The sequence below is a fragment of the Schistocerca cancellata genome, chromosome 9 (assembly GCF_023864275.1).
Source record: "Schistocerca cancellata isolate TAMUIC-IGC-003103 chromosome 9, iqSchCanc2.1, whole genome shotgun sequence".
In the NCBI taxonomy this organism is placed as follows: Eukaryota; Metazoa; Arthropoda; class Insecta; order Orthoptera; family Acrididae; genus Schistocerca; species Schistocerca cancellata.
The window spans coordinates 257208573-257227892 of record NC_064634.1 but is presented as its reverse complement, the minus strand read 5'-3'; the positions used below and the strand labels follow the sequence as shown (position 1 = coordinate 257227892).

General features: G+C 43.1%; 1 protein-coding gene across 1 annotated transcript in view; it reads left to right on the top strand.

The window, feature by feature from the left end:
- LOC126100842 (odorant receptor Or2-like) overlaps positions 1-19320 on the top strand; it is a 49236-nt gene that overhangs the window by 23916 nt on the left and 6000 nt on the right. The window contains exons 3-4 of the mRNA XM_049911495.1: positions 4428-4529; positions 17974-18129. Coding sequence (XP_049767452.1) covers positions 4428-4529; positions 17974-18129 — 258 coding nt within the window. The remainder of the gene's footprint in view (positions 1-4427; positions 4530-17973; positions 18130-19320) is intronic.

Genomic DNA, 19320 nt, shown 5'->3' with positions numbered 1-19320 from the left:
ATGATTTGAAAATAGATGCAGACCAGAAACTAGTCAACAAGTAAATAAAACGGAAACTTACAATTTAGGCAGTTTTTCCGTTGCATTGATTAAAACAGGTTGCTCCCCTACAATTACTCCAGCAGGCTGGAAGTTTTTAGAGTGGCGATATTTTGGAAAAGGGACGCTTGTCCAGTGTTCGTAGTTGTGTCGTCTGAGTTGTCAGGTAACAGATGGTCTGGCCTGCCTCGTTCTCACTCTGTGCCTTATGCTTTCTCTATCTCGCACTACTTTTAGCTACTTTCATTCATTAAGGTTTTATTCTATCAGATTTTCAAGTAACTCGTCACTGAGGAAGAAAGTGTTTCTTGTACAGAAGGATGTAATAAGGATAACATGATCTGTCCACTCCAGAATTTCTTTTGAAATGACTATATACAATTGTGCATACTGACAAACGCCCTGCAGCATTTCTCACTTGTTTTCGGCAGCAGTAACACACAATTTAAAAGGATGACACTATTAATAAATATGTATGTATATTACTATTCCTCAATCCGCCAGATTGGCATAGAGAAGTGTGAAGTATTTTGCCATAGAAATCCTTGGCCTCTTTCCCAGTGATTTTAAAGCCTTAAGACATATTAACGTTAACTGAGGTCATATCTCTTTGTTAATACCTTCTACTCTATAAAAGAATTTCTTCAAGTAGGGTAATATAATCTGTGTGTGTGTGTGTGTGTGTGTGTGTGTGTGTGTGTGTGGGTGGGTGGGTGGGTGTGTGTGAGAGAGAGAGAGAGGGGGCGGGGAGAAGGAGAAATAGAGGGAGGAATTTAATATAGTTGAGTAATAAATGACTGCCTGCCGAGAAAAAGTATCTTAAGACAATAATGTAAATTTATGGAATGTTGCCATATTTGTCACTGAGAGAGTGTACAAAAGTTGTGAAAGTGAGACGTACACCAACATAGCGACAGACCCCAAAAGGGATCCACCTAACGTAAATGACTAAACTAGCTTTAATTGGCTCTGGGACACCAATGATATTGTCTTTACTTACCTCTTGTGTAGACTTTGTGTACTGTGCACTAGTATTAAGTGGAGAAATAGTATAACCAGTGGTGTGCAGTTGTTGTGCTTTTACAAATACATTTGAACATATAGATATTTCACTACAAACACATGACTGTTCCTGCATCATCATCATGATGTTTTCTTCGGCAACTTTATTCACACAGCTGTCTCTTTGTCTACATCATGAATTTTTGAGCTACTTTCTTCAAGGTGGTAAGAAATGTATTCATAACGTTTAGCAGCTGACCTGTTTCACCCAACCTTTTCCCTCTGCTGTGCGGTACGCGCTTGGTAAGTTCAATTTCCTGCATTATCTTCACATGAAAATTTACGGTTTCTTAAAATATAGCGGAGCCCCCCCTCCCTCCACTAGCTTGCTGATCAATACAAAAAGTCATGTCACCTCTCCAACGGGGTTAGTATTCATATCATACGAGTCACAGTGTATGGGTCTGTGATGTCCACCCCATCGAGGAGATAGTTGGCAGAAGGGTAGCGGTTTTAAGGACAGAGGGAAGAAAGTGCTACGGAAAGTGCTGTATGGAAAACGTTTGTCCCTCGTGCTTAGGTGTTAGGAGATGTTAGTGGAGAGGTATAGCCGCTGTAGGTTGTGTCCGGCTGTCCGGCTGCAGCGTCACCGTTCCTGTAACATACCAGGTCGTCATATGACTGGTCTGTATGACTATAGACTTGGCCGCTGGTTACGTGGAGTCGTGTGGGGTTGGATTTTGTCTTGTTTGTTCGGATTCCCTGCTTAATTCGACTTGTTGGCTTTATGAGTGCAGCTGGAGTTGCCAGTCAGGCTTCTTGTAATATAGAGGTTCGCCGATATAACGTTGTTTGTTATCTAAATTTAAGCTTTCTATTGGTGGTTAGTTGTTGCTAAGGAAATTCTCTTGTGTTAACTTTTATTTCTTAAAACATTACAGTAAATCAATAACATCAGTAAAATTTTTAAACTAATAATGTATACACCTATGGTTGTGATCGTAGCTCTCGAGATTAGGCGTAAAGTAGTTGTTCGAGTGTCTCGAGATCTTGTATTGTCGTGAGGCGAGTTGTTAGAGTACCTCAACAAAATTATCGAGATGGAATTCGTTAGGTAAATCCGCGGTTTGTGTGTGTCTTAGGGCATTACTTACGACTCACAACACCATATACTGTATGCTTTGAGGACGGCGCAAACGTGTTCGAGCTGCGTAACCCAAGGCCGTAGTTGCGTACGTCTTCACACGTCTAGTAAGTATCATGTATACGGACGCCGACGCATTCGTAGTCAGTGCGCTTTGCCTGTTAAGCATAATGTAGAGTCACAATAAAAAGTGGAGCTGTGAATAATAACTTGTACCAAGATCGGGGTTCGAAGGCAGATCTTCTGCTCACTAGAACGATGCGCTGAACTCTACGCCAATCAAGAGATAATACTAACACTTAAAAAGCGTATTATTTGTGCAAACATTCACGTTTTAAGTAAAGAAATGCCTATTGACATTAACAAACTAAAAGTAGGGTGAACTAGAATGACAGTGGCGTTAGTTGCAAGATTCTAGTGCGAGTCATTTACAAAATATCGCATTTTGAAAAAATCTCACACCGATACTCTTGTCATAAGTAATGAACAACGAAATTGCATACACTACTTATGTGGATTCTGACCAGTAACGAGACAACTGACCGTCGCAGGTTGTTTTCAAAATTACCATGGGCATCGGCAATACACGCTTCCAGTCTGGTGTGGAACGACTGCTGCACACATGCTGCCATTTGAACGTAGATGTCCGAAGAACAGACTGCACTAATACATCTTTATATATCATCGGCTGTGGTTGGTACGTCCTTGTAGACACCTTCCTTCAGCATTCCCCACAGAAAAAAGTCAAATCCGGCTAACTGGCCGGCCAAGCAACAGGTCTTCTGTGTCAGAGCCAACGATCTGGATTTGTGAAGACATGCTACATTACGTCGTGCACTATGGGCTGAACAGCCGTCATTTTGGGACCACAGGTTCCTCCTGGTCTATAGGGGAATGTCTTCTAGCTTCCGTGGAAGGTGCTCTGTTAGGAGGCTGCGATAAATTTGAGCTTTAACTGTTCCGGCTTTGAAAAACGGGCCTACGACCTGGTGGTTCAGTACCCCACACCACACGTTTACTCTATACGGATGTTGACGTACCACCCGACGAAACTAGTAGTGCATGTTTCCGTGGTTTAGCTGGGCATGATTGATAAATGTGGCTTCATCGTTAAACAAGATACTTGATACATCTTGAGTATCCTGTTTTAATTCCCACGTAGAGAATTAACACGATTCTGATATCCATTTCCACGCAACTCCTAGTAGAGAGAGGTGTGGTAGGGATAGAGAGTACTTCGGACACTTGGCTGACTCATTCCACTTCATCCTGCCACTGCGCGGGAGTTAACGTGAGGATGATCTGCAACAGCAGCAAGAACAATAATTTCCCCCTCTTCTGTAGTGACTTGTTACCTTCTGTTACGATGTCTAAGTGTTACAACTCACTTTCACGTAACTCGTTGAAGAGGTTGATAACTGTCAAGATGGTTGACATCTATTGAGAAATCTTGACGCATACATAGTTCAAGAAGGAACTCTCCATACATCATGAGCGTTTCGGCTCCTTCTGCATTGGTAAAACTCATCCCCCACTCACGACCTTATTCTCGGATTGTCACACACTAACTGACTAGCAAGTTTCAATGCAGTTAAGGAGCATTTTAGCATACTGCAAGCAACCGTAACAACATCGTACCTAGTAACTACGCAGGCTGAATGGCAAGAACAAGTGTCGGTCTGGAAACATTGCAGAATACGTTATCCCGTAAAATGACTTGCACTAGAATCCTCCAACAACCACCACTGGCATTCTAATTTACCTACTTTTAGTTTTGTTAATAGGCATTATTCCATTAGACAATTGTATGTCTGCACAAAAAATACATTTTCTATGCATTATTAGAATCTGATTATTGACTGACAAAATGAGCCCCTAACTAGCAATCCATCCTGTGAAAGTCGCACATAATAGCAGTCTCCATTCCCGAAATATTTGCAGTTCAAGTTTAAGGTGATTCACCTTGTATACAACATATAATTGGTTACGTTCGCACAAGAGAGGAAATTGTGATGAACTATATAAAATAATTCAGAAGCCTAATGAAAAGAAAGAGAACAATTTTGTAAGTATAAGCCTAACTATGCCACTTATGTTATTACATACGGAAGTTATTATTAACTACTAATGAGAACATATTTATATTGACACTGTTTTGCATGTCACAACAAATTTACGATACTTTTTGGGTTCCTATCTTTAGATTTTCTACTATGATGCATTTGGGACATTGTTTTTACAGAGTACAGACTCGACTGCAGTGCTTAGGTGCGCGCTCTACCTTCCAATGCCCGGTAGCCAAGTGTTCCTATACTGCTGGGCCGCACACAGTGTAACTGAGCAGGTGAGTACGTTTCGGAGGTATGACAACGACAACATAAAACCATCAATATCAATATTTTCTTAAGAAACGTATTCATTTTAGCTCCTCATTATACAAATAGTATTTGTAAGAAATTCGTAAGTTTTATTACAGCCATGTCTAATTGTATTTACATGAGGTGTTCTAACACACCGCCCTGTGTCTCATTACATTCTTGTTACCTTCACAGTAAGAACCGCCCGATTACGTCAAACATGATGCTATTCAGTTTCTAAGAAACCCACCCCCCTCCTCCTTCGCCACCACCCAACAAAATATTTTAAAAAAGTTGAAGTGATATAACACACTCTCTGCACAACAGGCCCTTCTGAACCAATCCAACATTTCCCACGTCAAAAGTTAGATACACTCACCACTAGCACTGAAATATTCTTGAACTACATCGAGCTCCAAGAAATTGTTGCTACGGACAGCAGTTCGTAGTGTGCCGAGCAGGTCTGATAGTGTGGTGCGCAAGAAAGAATTATAAGCTGTTCACGTTGACCGTGACGGCAGAGCTTTATGTTCTTGGTGCTGATTACAAACTCTTCTAGCACACGTTCTGGTGAAAATTCTTTATTGGTCAGATGAAATTCGCTATACAGCTATACTCCGCAAGTGAACTTAAAACGTGTGGCGAAATTTTCTTCCGATACCTATACAATTTCCTCCTATTCCTACTCTTTTCGAGAGCGGTACGACGGCAGGACGATTGTCGGTAAGTTTCCGTAACTGCTCCCGTTTCATTAAATCTCCTGTGAGGATCAGTTCGTGCCACGTATGTGGGCGGCTGCAATATCATGTCAGACTGTACTTGGAACGAAGGCTCTCGGAATGGTACAGAGATCTTTAGGTGATTCGCAACGCTACTATTGTAGCGTCTGACATTAGAGTTTGATGAGTATCCCCGTAAAGCACTCGTATTTATTTAACGAAATGTCGAGGAGACGTACCAGTCTTCTCAGGATCTTCAGTTTGTCCTTTATTAATCCTACCCGCTAAAGGTCTCAAGAAGACGATGTTCCTCGAGAATCGGTCGAACGAGTGTTTTGAAGGACACGTCTTTTGTTCATAAATTAAATTCCCTGAGAATTCATCGGATGACGCACAGATGGTTCAAATGGCTCTGAGCACTATGGGACTTAACATCTGTGGTCATCAGTCCCCTAGAACTTAGAACTACTTAAACCTAACTAATCTAAGGACATCACATACATCCATGCCCGAGGCAGGATTCGAACCTGCGACCGTAGCAGTCGCGCGGCTCCGGACTGAGCGCCTAGAACCGCGAGACCACCGTGGCCGGCTGAAGCACAGACGGATATCCGTTTTCTCTAGAAATAATTTTATGTAGTCTTTCCACTTTAAGGCATTTTAGACTATTTGTTCAAATGTGTGTAAAATCTTATGGGACTTAACTACTAAGGTCATCAGTCCCTAAGCTTACACACTACTTAACCTAAATTACCTGAAGTAGATACACACACACGCATGCCCGAGGGAGGACTCGAACCTCCGCCGGGACCAGCCGCACAGTCCATGACTGCAGTGCCCTAGACCGCTTGGCTAATCCCTCACGGCTTTAGACTGTTTAGCTGTGGACCTTTTGCGTTTGTTACTGATTCCAGTGATTAAGTTTCGGAAATATAATCGAATATACTGGCTGTTCCCGCCTATTTATGTGCAACATATTATGTATCCACAGGCTGTTTGCTGATAGTACTACGTAGATCGGACGGATCAGCGAAGAGACCATCGCTGTGTACAGTTAGACCGCGTGTTCAGCACTGGACCTCATTGTGAACTTCACTGGTGCGCAAAATTTAAATTTCACGTGTTGTGTCACTGCCAAATAACAAAACTCTATAACTCTTACACGGTATGTACAAGGAACTGGTGCAGTATTGCACGGAAGGTAACTGAAGGAAATCTTCAATGAGATAAATATAAATGATACTTTAATTTAAAGATCGTAATTACATTGAAGTCAAGGCAGTTCATGATGGTCCCTTGACAACATTAAAGGCGGAATACAACGGACGGCAATGCGTCCTGTGCAATGTGCTCTTACGCTGACCACAAGGTTGGTGAGGAGTTGTCGGCCGCTGCGACCGAGCGGTTCTAGGCGCTTTCGTCCGGATCCGAACTGCTGCTACGGTCGCAGGTTCGAATCCTGCCTCAGGCATGGAAGTGTGTGATGTCCTCACGTTAGTTAGGTTTAAGTAGTTCTAAGACTAGGGGACTGATGACCTCAGATGTTAAATACCATAGTGCTTAGAGCCATGATACAGAGATCTTGTGGAAGGGTGCTCCATTCCTCCACCAGCTGGGATGACAACTGCTGGATGGTAGTTGGTGCATGTGTACGTGCTTCAGTCCTACATAATATCGAAGACATTAGAACCGGGGAAACGGGCAGGGCAGTCCATTTGCCTAATGTCTTCTCGTTCCAAGAGCTCCCCCACCAGCGATGTCCGATGCTGTCGTGGGTTGGGTTCCATAAAAATGCAGTGAGAGCCGAATGCACCCCCGAAAAGACACACAGGGCGAAAGAGTACAGTGTTGTCAGGTGAGTGCCCCGCGTTCAGGAAGTTGGAGGTCAGTACAACGCATGGACCTGATGCCATCCCACAACAGAACTCCAGAACCACAAAACCTGTCATGTTAGACAATGTTTCTGGGTGCATTACGTGTTTCCACCACTCGCCACAGCAGTTACGCCGAGCATTGTTGAACATGACAGTGCTGATGGTTCAGATCTTATGGTGGGGGAAGCCAGTATGTTGCATGGTTGTACTGATCCAAAATCTTTGACAAGATACACTCATCGGTAAGAGATATCGTGACAATGTATCCCTTCACCAAGCTCGTTTTTCCAGGGATGCATTCGGCCGTGACTTAATTTCTGTGGATGACAATGCATGTACGCATCGAACAGCGAAAGTGTACGTCTCATGGAACGTTAGGACATTCGGCGCATGGACTGACGTGTCCGTCCGTACTCCTGAATTGAATCCTTTAGAACATGTATATTACGCGTTGTGGAGACGTACTGAAGCACTTTCACATGCACGACACCTATATAGCTGGGGTCAGCCACGCTAGTGGAGGAATGGAATGACCGACCATACGAACTCATTACCAACGTTGTGGTCAGCATACGAACACTTTGCAAATCATGCATTGCTGACTGTGGCAGTAGCACACAGTATTAAAAACCATGCCCCTCCTTTTCTGTGTCCATGGGACCATAAGGAACCGCGTTGACTTCAGTGGAATTATTATCATTTACATTCGTGCCACTGCGTATTTCTTTCAGTTACAATCTGTTTTGTACTGTAACAGTACTTTTTATGTATGGAATAAGTTTCATCGAGCTGGGGTCAGTTGCCTTACAACAGCCGCTGCCGGTCCCAAGCCCGGATAAAGGAGGAGGGTTGCACACTAGGCGAACAATCCAATCGTGAAAAAACTCTTTGTTACGAGACACAGACTTGCCTCGGAATGGGGGCAATTTGTGGAAGCATCGTGTGATCTGAACGACCAGTGATTGCTGGATATCTATCTATGTATCTTTGTTACTTAGCAGTAACACATCATGCGAATGCTACTTTCATCCTTAGGTTTCGCACACCAGCGTATTTTTCTGTTTCTGGTTGATGTACTGTCATGGTAGAAGGTCTGACAAAACATTTGTGAGATGTGACAAAACATTTGTGAGATGTTTTAGAAATACAGCTTGTGTAGAAATAGCAACATAATAAAATTTAAGCTATGGCGACAAACTGTTAGTGATGTTAGGAGCAGTGAAATCTGTTATTGCGTGCTAGGACCTGCCACATCCAGACAAGTATCCAGTGAATGAGATTATTTATATTTAACTATTCCCATCCTTTAGCTGGCACCTAATCTCATACAGTGACTGTCAGTTCAGGCGTATTGCGTCTTAAAGTCTGGTGGCGGTGGGATGGAGAATGGACCATTCTTGAGAAAAGCATAGATAGTATTCTAACAGAAAAAGAAAGCCTTTCTCGGACGACACGTGTGACGGAGAACTTTCGAATAATACAACTATGGTGTCAATTAGTCGACTCAAAGACTATTCAGGTCGAATTCATGGCAAAAATAATAGCTTTGAGAAACATTGTTGCTGGTAGGTCAGTACTGTGGTATCTTTCACGTGACCTTACCACCTCCTTACGCGAGTCGCAATTGTAAACTAGAGAATGTAGCAACGATATATACAACAGTCCCGCTTCATATAGCAGTCGAGACAATTATCACCCCAACGGAGAGTTCTGTCTGGCTGTAATAAGGCGTAGCAGCAGTGAGACTGGCAATAAAGTTAACGTCAAAATTTGGACCACAAAGTAAACGAGGTGAAGGTACTCTGTTATCTTAGAGGGAAAGTAACACACCACAGACGGAGAAACGACATGAAAAGCAGACTAGACAGGCTGTTGGTCAAAAGCAGTCCACTGTTATGAGACATCGGCCTTATTCCGAGAAAGAAATTTCCGAGAAAGGCCGTTAGGAGGCCATTGTGTGTCGAAGTTAATAATCGACTGTGGCAAAACCGGAAAGGAGGATAATCCAAGCAATTTACATGTGGTGCTATAAAAGGACGTTGAAAATTGGGTGGACATATAACACAGAAAATGAGGAGTCTTTCTGCCGAATCGCTGAGGAGTATCTGCAAGACATATACGAGGCGCATTCAAGTTCTAAGGCCTCCGATTTTTTTTCTAATTAACTACTCACCCGAAATCGATGAAACTGGCGTTACTTCTCGACGTAATTGCCCTGCAGAGGTACACATTTTTCACAACGCTGACGCCATGACTCCATGGCAGCGGCGAAGGCTTCTTTAGGAGTCTGTTCTGACCACTGGAAAATCGCTGAGGCAACAGCAGCACGGCTTGTGAATGTGCGGCCATGGAGAGTGTCTTTCATTGTTGGAAAAAGCCAAAAATCACTAGGAGCCAGGTCAGGTGAGTAGGGAGCATGAGGAATCACTTCAAAGTTGTTATCACGAAGAAACTGTTGCGTAACGTTAGCTCGATGTGCGGGTGCGTTGATTTGGTGAAACAGCACACGCGCAGCCCTTCACGGACGTTTTTGTTGCAGTGCAGGAAGGAATTTGTTCTTCAAAACATTTTCGTAGGATGCACCTGTTACTGTAGTGCCCTTTGGAACGCAATGGGTAAGGATTACGCCCTCGCTGTCCCAGAACATGGACACCCTCATTTTTTCAGCACCGGCGGTTCCTCGTAATTCTTTTGGTGGCGGTGAATCTGTGTGCTTCCATTGAGCTGACTGGCGTTTTGTTTCTGGATTGAAAAATGGCATCCACGTCTCATCCATTGCCACAACCGACGAAATGAAAGTCCCATTCATGCTGTCGTTGCGCGTCAACATTGCTTGGCAACATGCCACACAGGCAGCCATGTGGTCGTCCGTCAGCAATCGTGGCACCCACCTGGATGACACTTTTCGCATTTTCAGGTCGTCATGCAGGATTGTGTGCACAGAACCAACAGAAATGCCAACTCTGGAGGCGATCTGTTCAACAGTCATTCGGCGATCCCCCAAAACAATTCTCTCCACTTTCTCGATCATGTCGTCACACCAGCTTGTGCAAGCCCGAGGTTGTTTCGGTTTGTTGTCACACGAAGTTCTGCCTTCATTAAACTGTCGCACCCACGAACGCAGTTTCGACACATCCATAACTCCATCACCACATGTTTCCTTCAACTGTCGATGAATTTCAATTGGTTTCACACCACGCAAATTCAGAAAAGGAATGATTGCACGCTGTTCAAGTAAGGAAAACGTCGCCATTTTAAGTATTTAAAACAGTTCTCATTCTCGCCGCTGGCGGTAAAATTCCATCTGCCGTACGGTGCTGCCATCTCTGGGACGTATTGACAATGAACGCGGCCTCATTTTAAAACAATGCGCACGTTTCTATCTCTTTCCAGTCCGGAGAAAAAAAATCGGAGGCCTTAGAACTTGAATGCACCTCATAGAAGAAGGAGGGGCACACTGACAGAACGTGTTTTAAGACATCAAGATTTAACGTTCATGATACTTTAGCTGTAGGGTACAGGGTAAAAGTATAGGGGAAGACGGAGTTTGGAATGTATCCAATATATATTCGAGAATCGTAGTTGAAAAGATGAAAAAAAAACAGCATAGGAGAGGAGTCGTCGCGGTCCACATCAGACCCTTCATAATACTGATGACACCTGAAAAATCATTACGTACAGACGTATCTGTAACAGAGCTGCACGTTTAAAGTGGATGGGTGTTGTAATGGACAAAAACGATGAAAAGCAACAAGGTCTCAATAATCTCTGTCAAACGTGTCTCCACCAGTTGACATATCTGTGACAGTTAAGTACTAAAAACTTGTTCGTGTGAGTTAACAAAACAAGCAAATTAGATACGGAAATCGAGACTTGAAAAGTCTGCAAAGCATTATATCGTGGTGAACAAAACCTAATGTTGCTATGAAAATAGGATACTACAGTATGATGCTGCTTTTCTCCTTAATATCGTACAAGTCTCGTAAAACAACTATTTTAGTAGATGTGAGAAAATGATGTACAGGACTCTAATTTTGCTGTTGGTTTCACATCACTTCAAAGTATAACATCTAAATAAAAAATAAAATAAAATTACAATACTGACGATGTTAATTGCACTAACCACAATAAGGAAGGAGGTGCAACATGTAAATGTGATCAAAGGACTCCATCATTCCTGATAGTTTGTAACATGATCACCTATTCACACTGCACGTTTGACAATGTGCTATGTCAAAAGTTCGGTGCCTGTGTGCCTGAGGATATAAAGTGTATTATTAGTCGGGCAACCATGATCTGGCCTTGCCCATCCTGCGTTTACTGTCACCATGTGGCCAAGAAAAGTATGGATACACCCCAGTCGTGAATGCCCTGCAACTATGCAGCTAGTTGTTATACAGTTTTTCATGCGTAAAGCATCAAGGAAAAAGACGGCCTTGCTGAATGCGAGACCCTGAAAAGTTGTTCGCTCATCGATAGCAAGTTTTCGTTCCTCGCACGTAACTAAGCCTTTGCTTCGCTATGTATGAGTGTTACGTTCAGCTTTAGTGTTAGATTTATATTATTCATGAATATCAGAGATAGGGAAGACGATGAAAGCTTGTGTGAGCAAAATGATTTCTCCTTTAGAACATTTTTAATAGTGCCAAGATGGTCATCTAACTTCACATCATTACTCGACAGAATGAGTATGGGGAACCTGCTCCAAAGTTGGAGCATGCACCGCTAGTCGGCGCTGCAGTCACGGAATTCAAGATAGGAAATAAAAAAGCAAAGATGACAAGACTGGAAAATTCAAATATTCAAAATTGCGGAAGCAAAATTACGTGGAGAATCTGAATTTTGCTCCGTGTTCACAAGTATTCGATTACTTATGAAAAATACTTAAAGTTATTGACAATAAGGCAGCAATAATTTATCAAAACTATGTATGCTTTACCTGAATTTACCATAAATTGGTGCCAAGTTCAATAATTTCGATAATTTATCGTAAATGCTTAAACATGATAACAATACTGGTGTAACTTGGTGCGAGTGATCTAACTTATAAGTTGAGCAGCACTTGTCAACGAACTTTGTTCGATCTCTGAACCACAGTTGGTGTATGGCTCCAAAGAGTCCCAAATTAAATGCTTCAGCATCCAAATGGTCTGAATTATTTATGAAAAGTGCGCGCCCACACAAACATAATATTATTGTCTAGCATCTCAATCTTAGTTCTACCTGTAAAATATCAGTCATACTGATGCCTGAAAAATGGCTGTCGACTCTGAAATTAAGTGCCTCAGGTCAAAATTTTTCTATAACACTACTAAATAATTGTGACTAAAATTATAATAAGCAGTCTATGGACACTTCTCCATTTTAGGCTTAAGAAACATAACCAGGCCTATAACTGCACAAAAAACGCGTTGGCTAAAATGCTACGTTAAGCGGGCAAGCAGTGTTACTGGAAGAGTGTTATTAATGTGTAAGTCATACGTAACGTTTCAAACATGGCTAGTCTCTTATGTTAGTGTCACAATTTTATTTTCACGACCAAATTGTCTAATATTTTTCAAAATTTGTAAAGATGTTGACACTTCGATTTTAGGTCTATTAAGGTTATTTTAGGAGTGATACAAAAATCTACCTACCGTCTTCTCACCAAAAGTTTTGCATCACCTCGATTCCCAGAACTCCTGAAGATAGACGTTAACTGTGGATGCTGTATCACAGACACACTCCCTTTGACTGTTCAGAGATGTCACTACACCCGCCCAAAGATGTAAACAACCATGCATGAGCAGCGCCTATTAAACGGAGGGGGTCCGACAGCCGATCAGTTCCAGTCATTGCACCAGGAATGAGGTACACGGCTCGTGTTGTCTGTAGTTCAATGATGCCTAGACGGTGAATACCGCGGTTCGATCGCGTCCGCATTGTTACTTTGTGCTAGGAAGGGCTCTCAACAAGGGAAGTGTCCAAGGCGTCTCGGAGTGAACCAAAGATGACAAGCCTCACTCAGGCCACCCAAGGGCTAATACTGCAGTGGATGACCGTTCCGTACGGACTGTGGCTCGGAGAAACCATGACAGCAACGCCATCATGTTGAATAATGCTTTTCGTGAAGCCACCAGACGTTGTGTTACGACGTCCATGGCGAGGCGTAACGGCTGTACGATACGTTAATGCCATCCTCCGACCGATAGCGCAACGATATCGACAACATATTGGCGAGGCGTTCGTCTTCATGGACGACAATTCGCGCCTCTATCGTGCACATCTTGTGAATGACGTGCTACGGGATAACGACATCGCTCGACTAGAGCGGCCAGCACGTTCTCCAGAACCCTATCGAAGATGCCTGGGATAGATTGAAAAGGGCTGTTTATGGACTACATGACCTAACAACCACTCTGAGGGATCTACGCCGAATCGTCGTTGAGAAGTGGGACATACTGGACCAACAGTGCATTGATGAATTTGTGAATAGTATGACACGACGAATACAGGCAAGCATCAATACAAGATGACGTGCTACTGGGTATTAGCGGTACCACTGTACAGCAATCTTGATCACCACCTCTGAAGGTCTCGCTTTACGGTGGTAGAACGTGCATTGTGTGGTTTTCATGAGCAATAAAAAGGACGAGAATGATGGTTACGTTGACCTCTATTCTAATTTTCTTTACAGGTTCTGGAACTCTCGGAACCGAGGTGATGCAAAACGTTTTTTCATGTGTATAGAAGCTCTAACATTCAGCGTGATGTCTGTTTGTCTCCCTATCACTTTCGCGCAACGACGCTCTGAGCGTGTTTTTTAGGGAATTGACTAGTTTGATCCTGGGACCTGTTGCAGGTAAGGAGACGCCAGACCGCACATGACATGTAGAGTTCAGAAGAGTTCAGTGAGACTAGCAATGATATAATCAAATACTTAATGATTTCAGCGTCAGCTCCACTGCACTCCCTGTAAAAGAATCTTAATACTAATAATGTTTGCAACGTAACAGAGACACGTATAGTCTCACGCTAAAACTTACAGCTGGTGTGTCCCTTTTAGTGTTATCGTAAGATCTATACTGTTCTTCAGGAGGGCTCTACCTTTTAACATGGCCTGGGGGGTGGTCTTGGCGGTCGGTTGGTCACTTGGGTGTCCGTCCCTTATCGTAGGGCCTCCTAGCCTACACGACTCTGCTCTCGACTTCTCGTTTCTCTTCTCGGAACTGCGTTAGTTTCACGGTGGGAAGGTATGACATGCATTTAGGCGTTCTTGTGTTAGTCTGTGTAATTCCATTTGCTCACTCATTGGTCGTATTACTTTGGTTAATTTAATGTCCGGATTTATTCGGAGCTATGTGACATACTGTCGGATTTGCTATCATGTCAGGGTTTTCATGGATGGTGTTGGATTTGCCAGACACCTTACAAAGCTTTTCAGTAAGGCTTCACCTCACCGAGCGCTATTGAAGGTGTGGAAGGTAACGCATCATGATCTACACTAGAATAATATAATCGATGTGACTGACTGCCTAATATAGCTTTTTTAAATTATTACTTTCAGTGTACGCCTATGTGAAGCTATACTCCACTGGGGGCACACAAAAGATCTTTCGAGAAAGACTGTGATATTTTGTAAGCGGGATCGGAAGTATATGAGCAAGGGGCTCTGAAATTTATACAGATTGTGTTTCCTTCCTTTTCCATAATCAACTGCTAATATACAAGGTTCATAGCGGAGACTGCATTTCCTACGAAGCATGCCAATACGGTAGTACAAAAAATGGTGAATAATTGGTTGCACACATCCCCGATTCTCTAATTTAATCGGGGCACAGATTTATGTCGGATATGATGAAACATCTGTGCCAACTGCTTCACTTTCACAAACCCCGAACAAGTCCTACGCACCCTTCAGCAAACGGGAGGACGGAGAGTGTTCATCGCTCGAATTCTAAGATGTTAATCTGTTATATGAACGGTAATCATGACAAGTGGAACGTGTGGATTCTGTAGTGGGTGGGTGCCAGGAGGTCCCGTGTTAAATAAAACTCGGCCGAGCTTTTCAAATGGTTTATCCGTTTCCACTAGAGTGCTTCGTTGACCTCGGTCCGTGCCACAGGCCCCGCAATGCGGAGACCAGTGCCCAGCGACCTGAGCAACGCAATGCTGTGTCGTGCCGGCCTTGTTCGCCAGGTGTAGAGTTCCGATTCATCAGGACGGCTGCGCCAACAGCCGACTTCGCGGCCACCGTGCCCGTTGACTCCGCGCTGCTCCGCCGGGAGCCGTAGGCCGGCCCCGCTGCTGCTTCTTCCTCGGCTGGCGTAGCTGGGAACGCGGCGGCAACGACAGCCCCCCGCTATCTAGCGTCCGAATATGCGGCCCGTGCCTCGGGAAGTCTCCGGCGTGTGTCAGGAGGCGAGACTACTGCCAGCGGTGGCGAGCCGAAGAGTGGCCCGCCGCTGGCTGGCTGCGGACCCCGCGTCGGCCTCAGAGGGTCTAACAAGCGACCCGCCATGGACTGGGACGCTGTCGCTCCATGTGTTGCCGCGTGTAGCCTGGCGGTGTTACACTTGCCGCCGTCCAGGAGAGCTGCCACACTTCAATGAGTCTCGTTAGAGTACGGCACATATGTATACTCGGCTGTGCGCCTCTGTTTCCCTAACGCATCGCTCTGAGTCACGTATGCCCTACACCCTGGTTGCGCCAGTGGGCCCCTTCTTCCTTTAACATGCGACATGCAAACCGCTGCGTTTATGCTTTTCAGCGGTTCGATGCCGCCTGTGGCCTCCATTCCACTTCGCAACCGCTGGTCAGCGTAACTTACTGCAATCCGGCCTGCACCTGGCTGTAATTTGTGCGCTCCGAAATATTGCACCAAATCTAACTTCCCTAACTTAAACTGTGGTCTCGCTACAATTCATATATGAGCGCGTCGTTCAATTCTAAAGCGCATACAGCTACCGGTCTTCAACTGCATTAGGTGGTATACGGCAGGAAAAGCCTTTGACTTCCAAGTTGATAAAACGAAACTTTGGAACCGACGGAGAATCCGGAAAAAGAAATTGCAAATGGTCGCGAGACGTTTAGCAGAAAGTGAGACGAGCAAATATAAAGATCTGAAAGTCAAGAAAGGACGGAGCAACGTGTGGGGAGTTTGCCGCATTATAGGGTTGGCCATTTGGTTTGGTAACAAAGCCATACACACATTAGGAGGTAACGAAAAAACTGCTAATTCGGTTGCAGGGACCATACCAAGTTATGGAAATGACTTCACCTGTCAATGTTAACATTTAGATACCGACGAGAACCTCCATTATTCACGCAGGGTGTGTTAAGCTATTCAAGATAACTCTGGATTCTTTACCTCAAATTATGTCGTCGCCTTTAGTTCGGGTTTCTGAGTCTAAAAGGCTTAAAAATGACGTGCTGGTAATGATTAACGTGCACACAGAATGTCTTACGCGCTTAGCGTCAATAGATTGGGTAATGACCTAAATTTTTAGAGTATTTATGAATGTTAAGTCACACATTGGCTGCCTTTTCCACTTTGTCGGGTGTTATTGAGAGTTTAATTATTTTCGTTATATATGCTGTATTTCTAACCGAAAAGCTAAATACAAATTTTCACACATTTAGCTCTAAAGCTATTTCCATGTTGAAATACTTCCATAAAAAACTTCATAATCTATTTCAGTCCTTTACGGGATGAATTTGGAAAAAACACTGGAACACATATTTTTAATTTCTAACCGAGAAGTCGAATACCATATCTGATAGATATAGCTTTAAAATAGTTTACTAGATCCTTAATAACGATTTATTATAAAAATCTAACCACTTTTTCACTTTCTTAGTGGCTGAATTTCTAAAAATGCTGAAACACGTATGGTTTTATTTCTAACTGAGAAACCAAATACCAATTTTCGTAGTTCTAGCATTAAAATTGCTCTAATGGCCACATTTAAAAAAAATCCCTTTCCAAATATACTCTTAAAATGTTTTAAGGTAAGGGAATATTTTCGTAAAAATTTTCATACTCGATTTCACTCACTTAGGGGTTGAGTTTCCAGAAATACTAAAACTCGTATTTTTTATTCCAACGGAAAAGTCAATTACAAGTTTTTATAGATTTAGCTTTAAAATTGCTTTCATAATTAGGTATTTCGTTAAACGTTTCTTCCCTTGTTTCATCCCCTTAGGGGTTATATTCCTGAAAACACAGAAACCCATAATCTTTTTTAAATTTCTAACCAAGAGGCGAAATATTAATTTTGATAGATGTGGCTTTAAAAATTGTTTAGTAGTTGTTTAAGAATGATTTATTGAAATACAATTTTGCATCTACTGTTTAGCTCCTTCATGAGTTAAATCTCACAAAATGCTTCAACATATATATATATTTTTGTTTCTGACCGACAGGCCAAATACCAATGTTCGTAATTCTCGTTTCATAATGGCCTTAATAGAGACATATTTTCAAAAAAACTTTTCGTCCTCTATTTCACCCTCTGATAGAGGTGTAATTTCGAAATCTACCTTCCTGCATATTGCATACTCCATGATATCAACAAACTCTTCCAAATTCTAGTTTCTATAGTTTGCCGTTGATGACGGGCGATAATGAGTCAAACAGTCCAGACATTTCCTATTATACTGATTAGGCCACTGTTGATGGAGATGGAAGAATAAATCTAAGAAACGAGTTGAGAAAATAGATAAACTGTGGATGTTAGCAGGAAACCTGTTGTCACAATCGAGGAAACATAAATATTATCTTTTTACTTCAGCACAAGTGATGATTCCTTAACATGTCAGGACGGAGAAACTACCTTAAGGCGTTTTTCTGTCCGTAGGCGGAGGCGGTGTCGCTGGCAGCATACAGCTGCTCCTGGGTGGGGACGGCCAGACGCATCAAGCAGTCGCTGAGGATCATCATCAGCCGCGCCCAGAAGCCGCTGGTCATGACAGCTGGGCACATCTACCCCATTGACAGGGAAGCCTTCGTCTCGGTCAGTGCAGAGAGACTTATCATGCTAGCTTAGACGTCACTACTTCATGCAACATAATAAACTGGAGATAGTGCTACGGTATTTTTCTAAATTTAACTTGCCATGAGGTTAACGTCTAAATAAAACATACTGACTCATTGCTTTCCCGATCTCAGTACATATTCTTGCACAAGGTCACTCCGTAGCAGGAGTGTAAGGTATTAGTTCTAAGGTGTAATACAGTTATGCACAAAATCAAGAGAGTGACAAGTGTGATTCAGCCCTGGTTACCCATATTTTGTTATGTATATAATAACAGTCGTCAATTCAAGTTAGACACATGTTACTACTCGGTATTTCGTGACTTAAGTTATTTAACCCCCACGAACCATGGACCTTGCCGTTGGTGAGGAGTCTTGCGTGCCTCAGCGATACAGATAGCCGTACCGTACGCGCAACCACAACGGAGGGGTATCTGTTGAGAGGCCAGACAAACGAGTAGTTTCCGGAATGGGGCAGTAACCATTTTAGTAGTTGCATAGGCAACAGTCTGGAAGATTGACTGATCTAGTAACACTAACCAAAACGGCCTTGCTGTGCTGATACTGCGAACGGCTGAAAGCAAGGGGACGGACACTGTGGCCGATCGGTTCTGGAACTGTCTGGAACTGCGCGACCGCTATGTTAGCAGGTTCGAATCCCGCCTCGGGCATGGATGTGTATGATATCCTTACGTTAGTTAAGTTTAAGTAGTTCTAAGTTCTAGGGGAATGATGACCTCAGGTGTTAAGTCCCATAGTGCTCAGAGCCTTTTGAACCATTTGAAAGCAAGGGGAACTACTGCCGTAATTTTTCCCGAGGGCATCCAGCATTGCTGTAAAATTAAATGATGATGGCGCCCTTTTGTGTAAAATTCCTGAGGTAAAATAGTCCCCAATTCGGATCCCCGGGCGTTGACTACTCAGGAGGACGTCGTTATCAGGAGAAAGAAAACTGGCGTTCTACGGATCGGAGTGTGGAATGTTAGATCCCTTAATCGGACAGGCACGTTAGAAAATTTAAATAGGAAATGGATAGGTTAATGTTAGATATAGTAGGAATTAGTGAAGTTCGGTGGCAGGAGGAACAAGACTCGTGGTCAGGTGAATACAGGGTTATAAATACAAAATCAAATAGGGGTAACGCAGGAGTAGCTTTAATAAAGAATAAAAA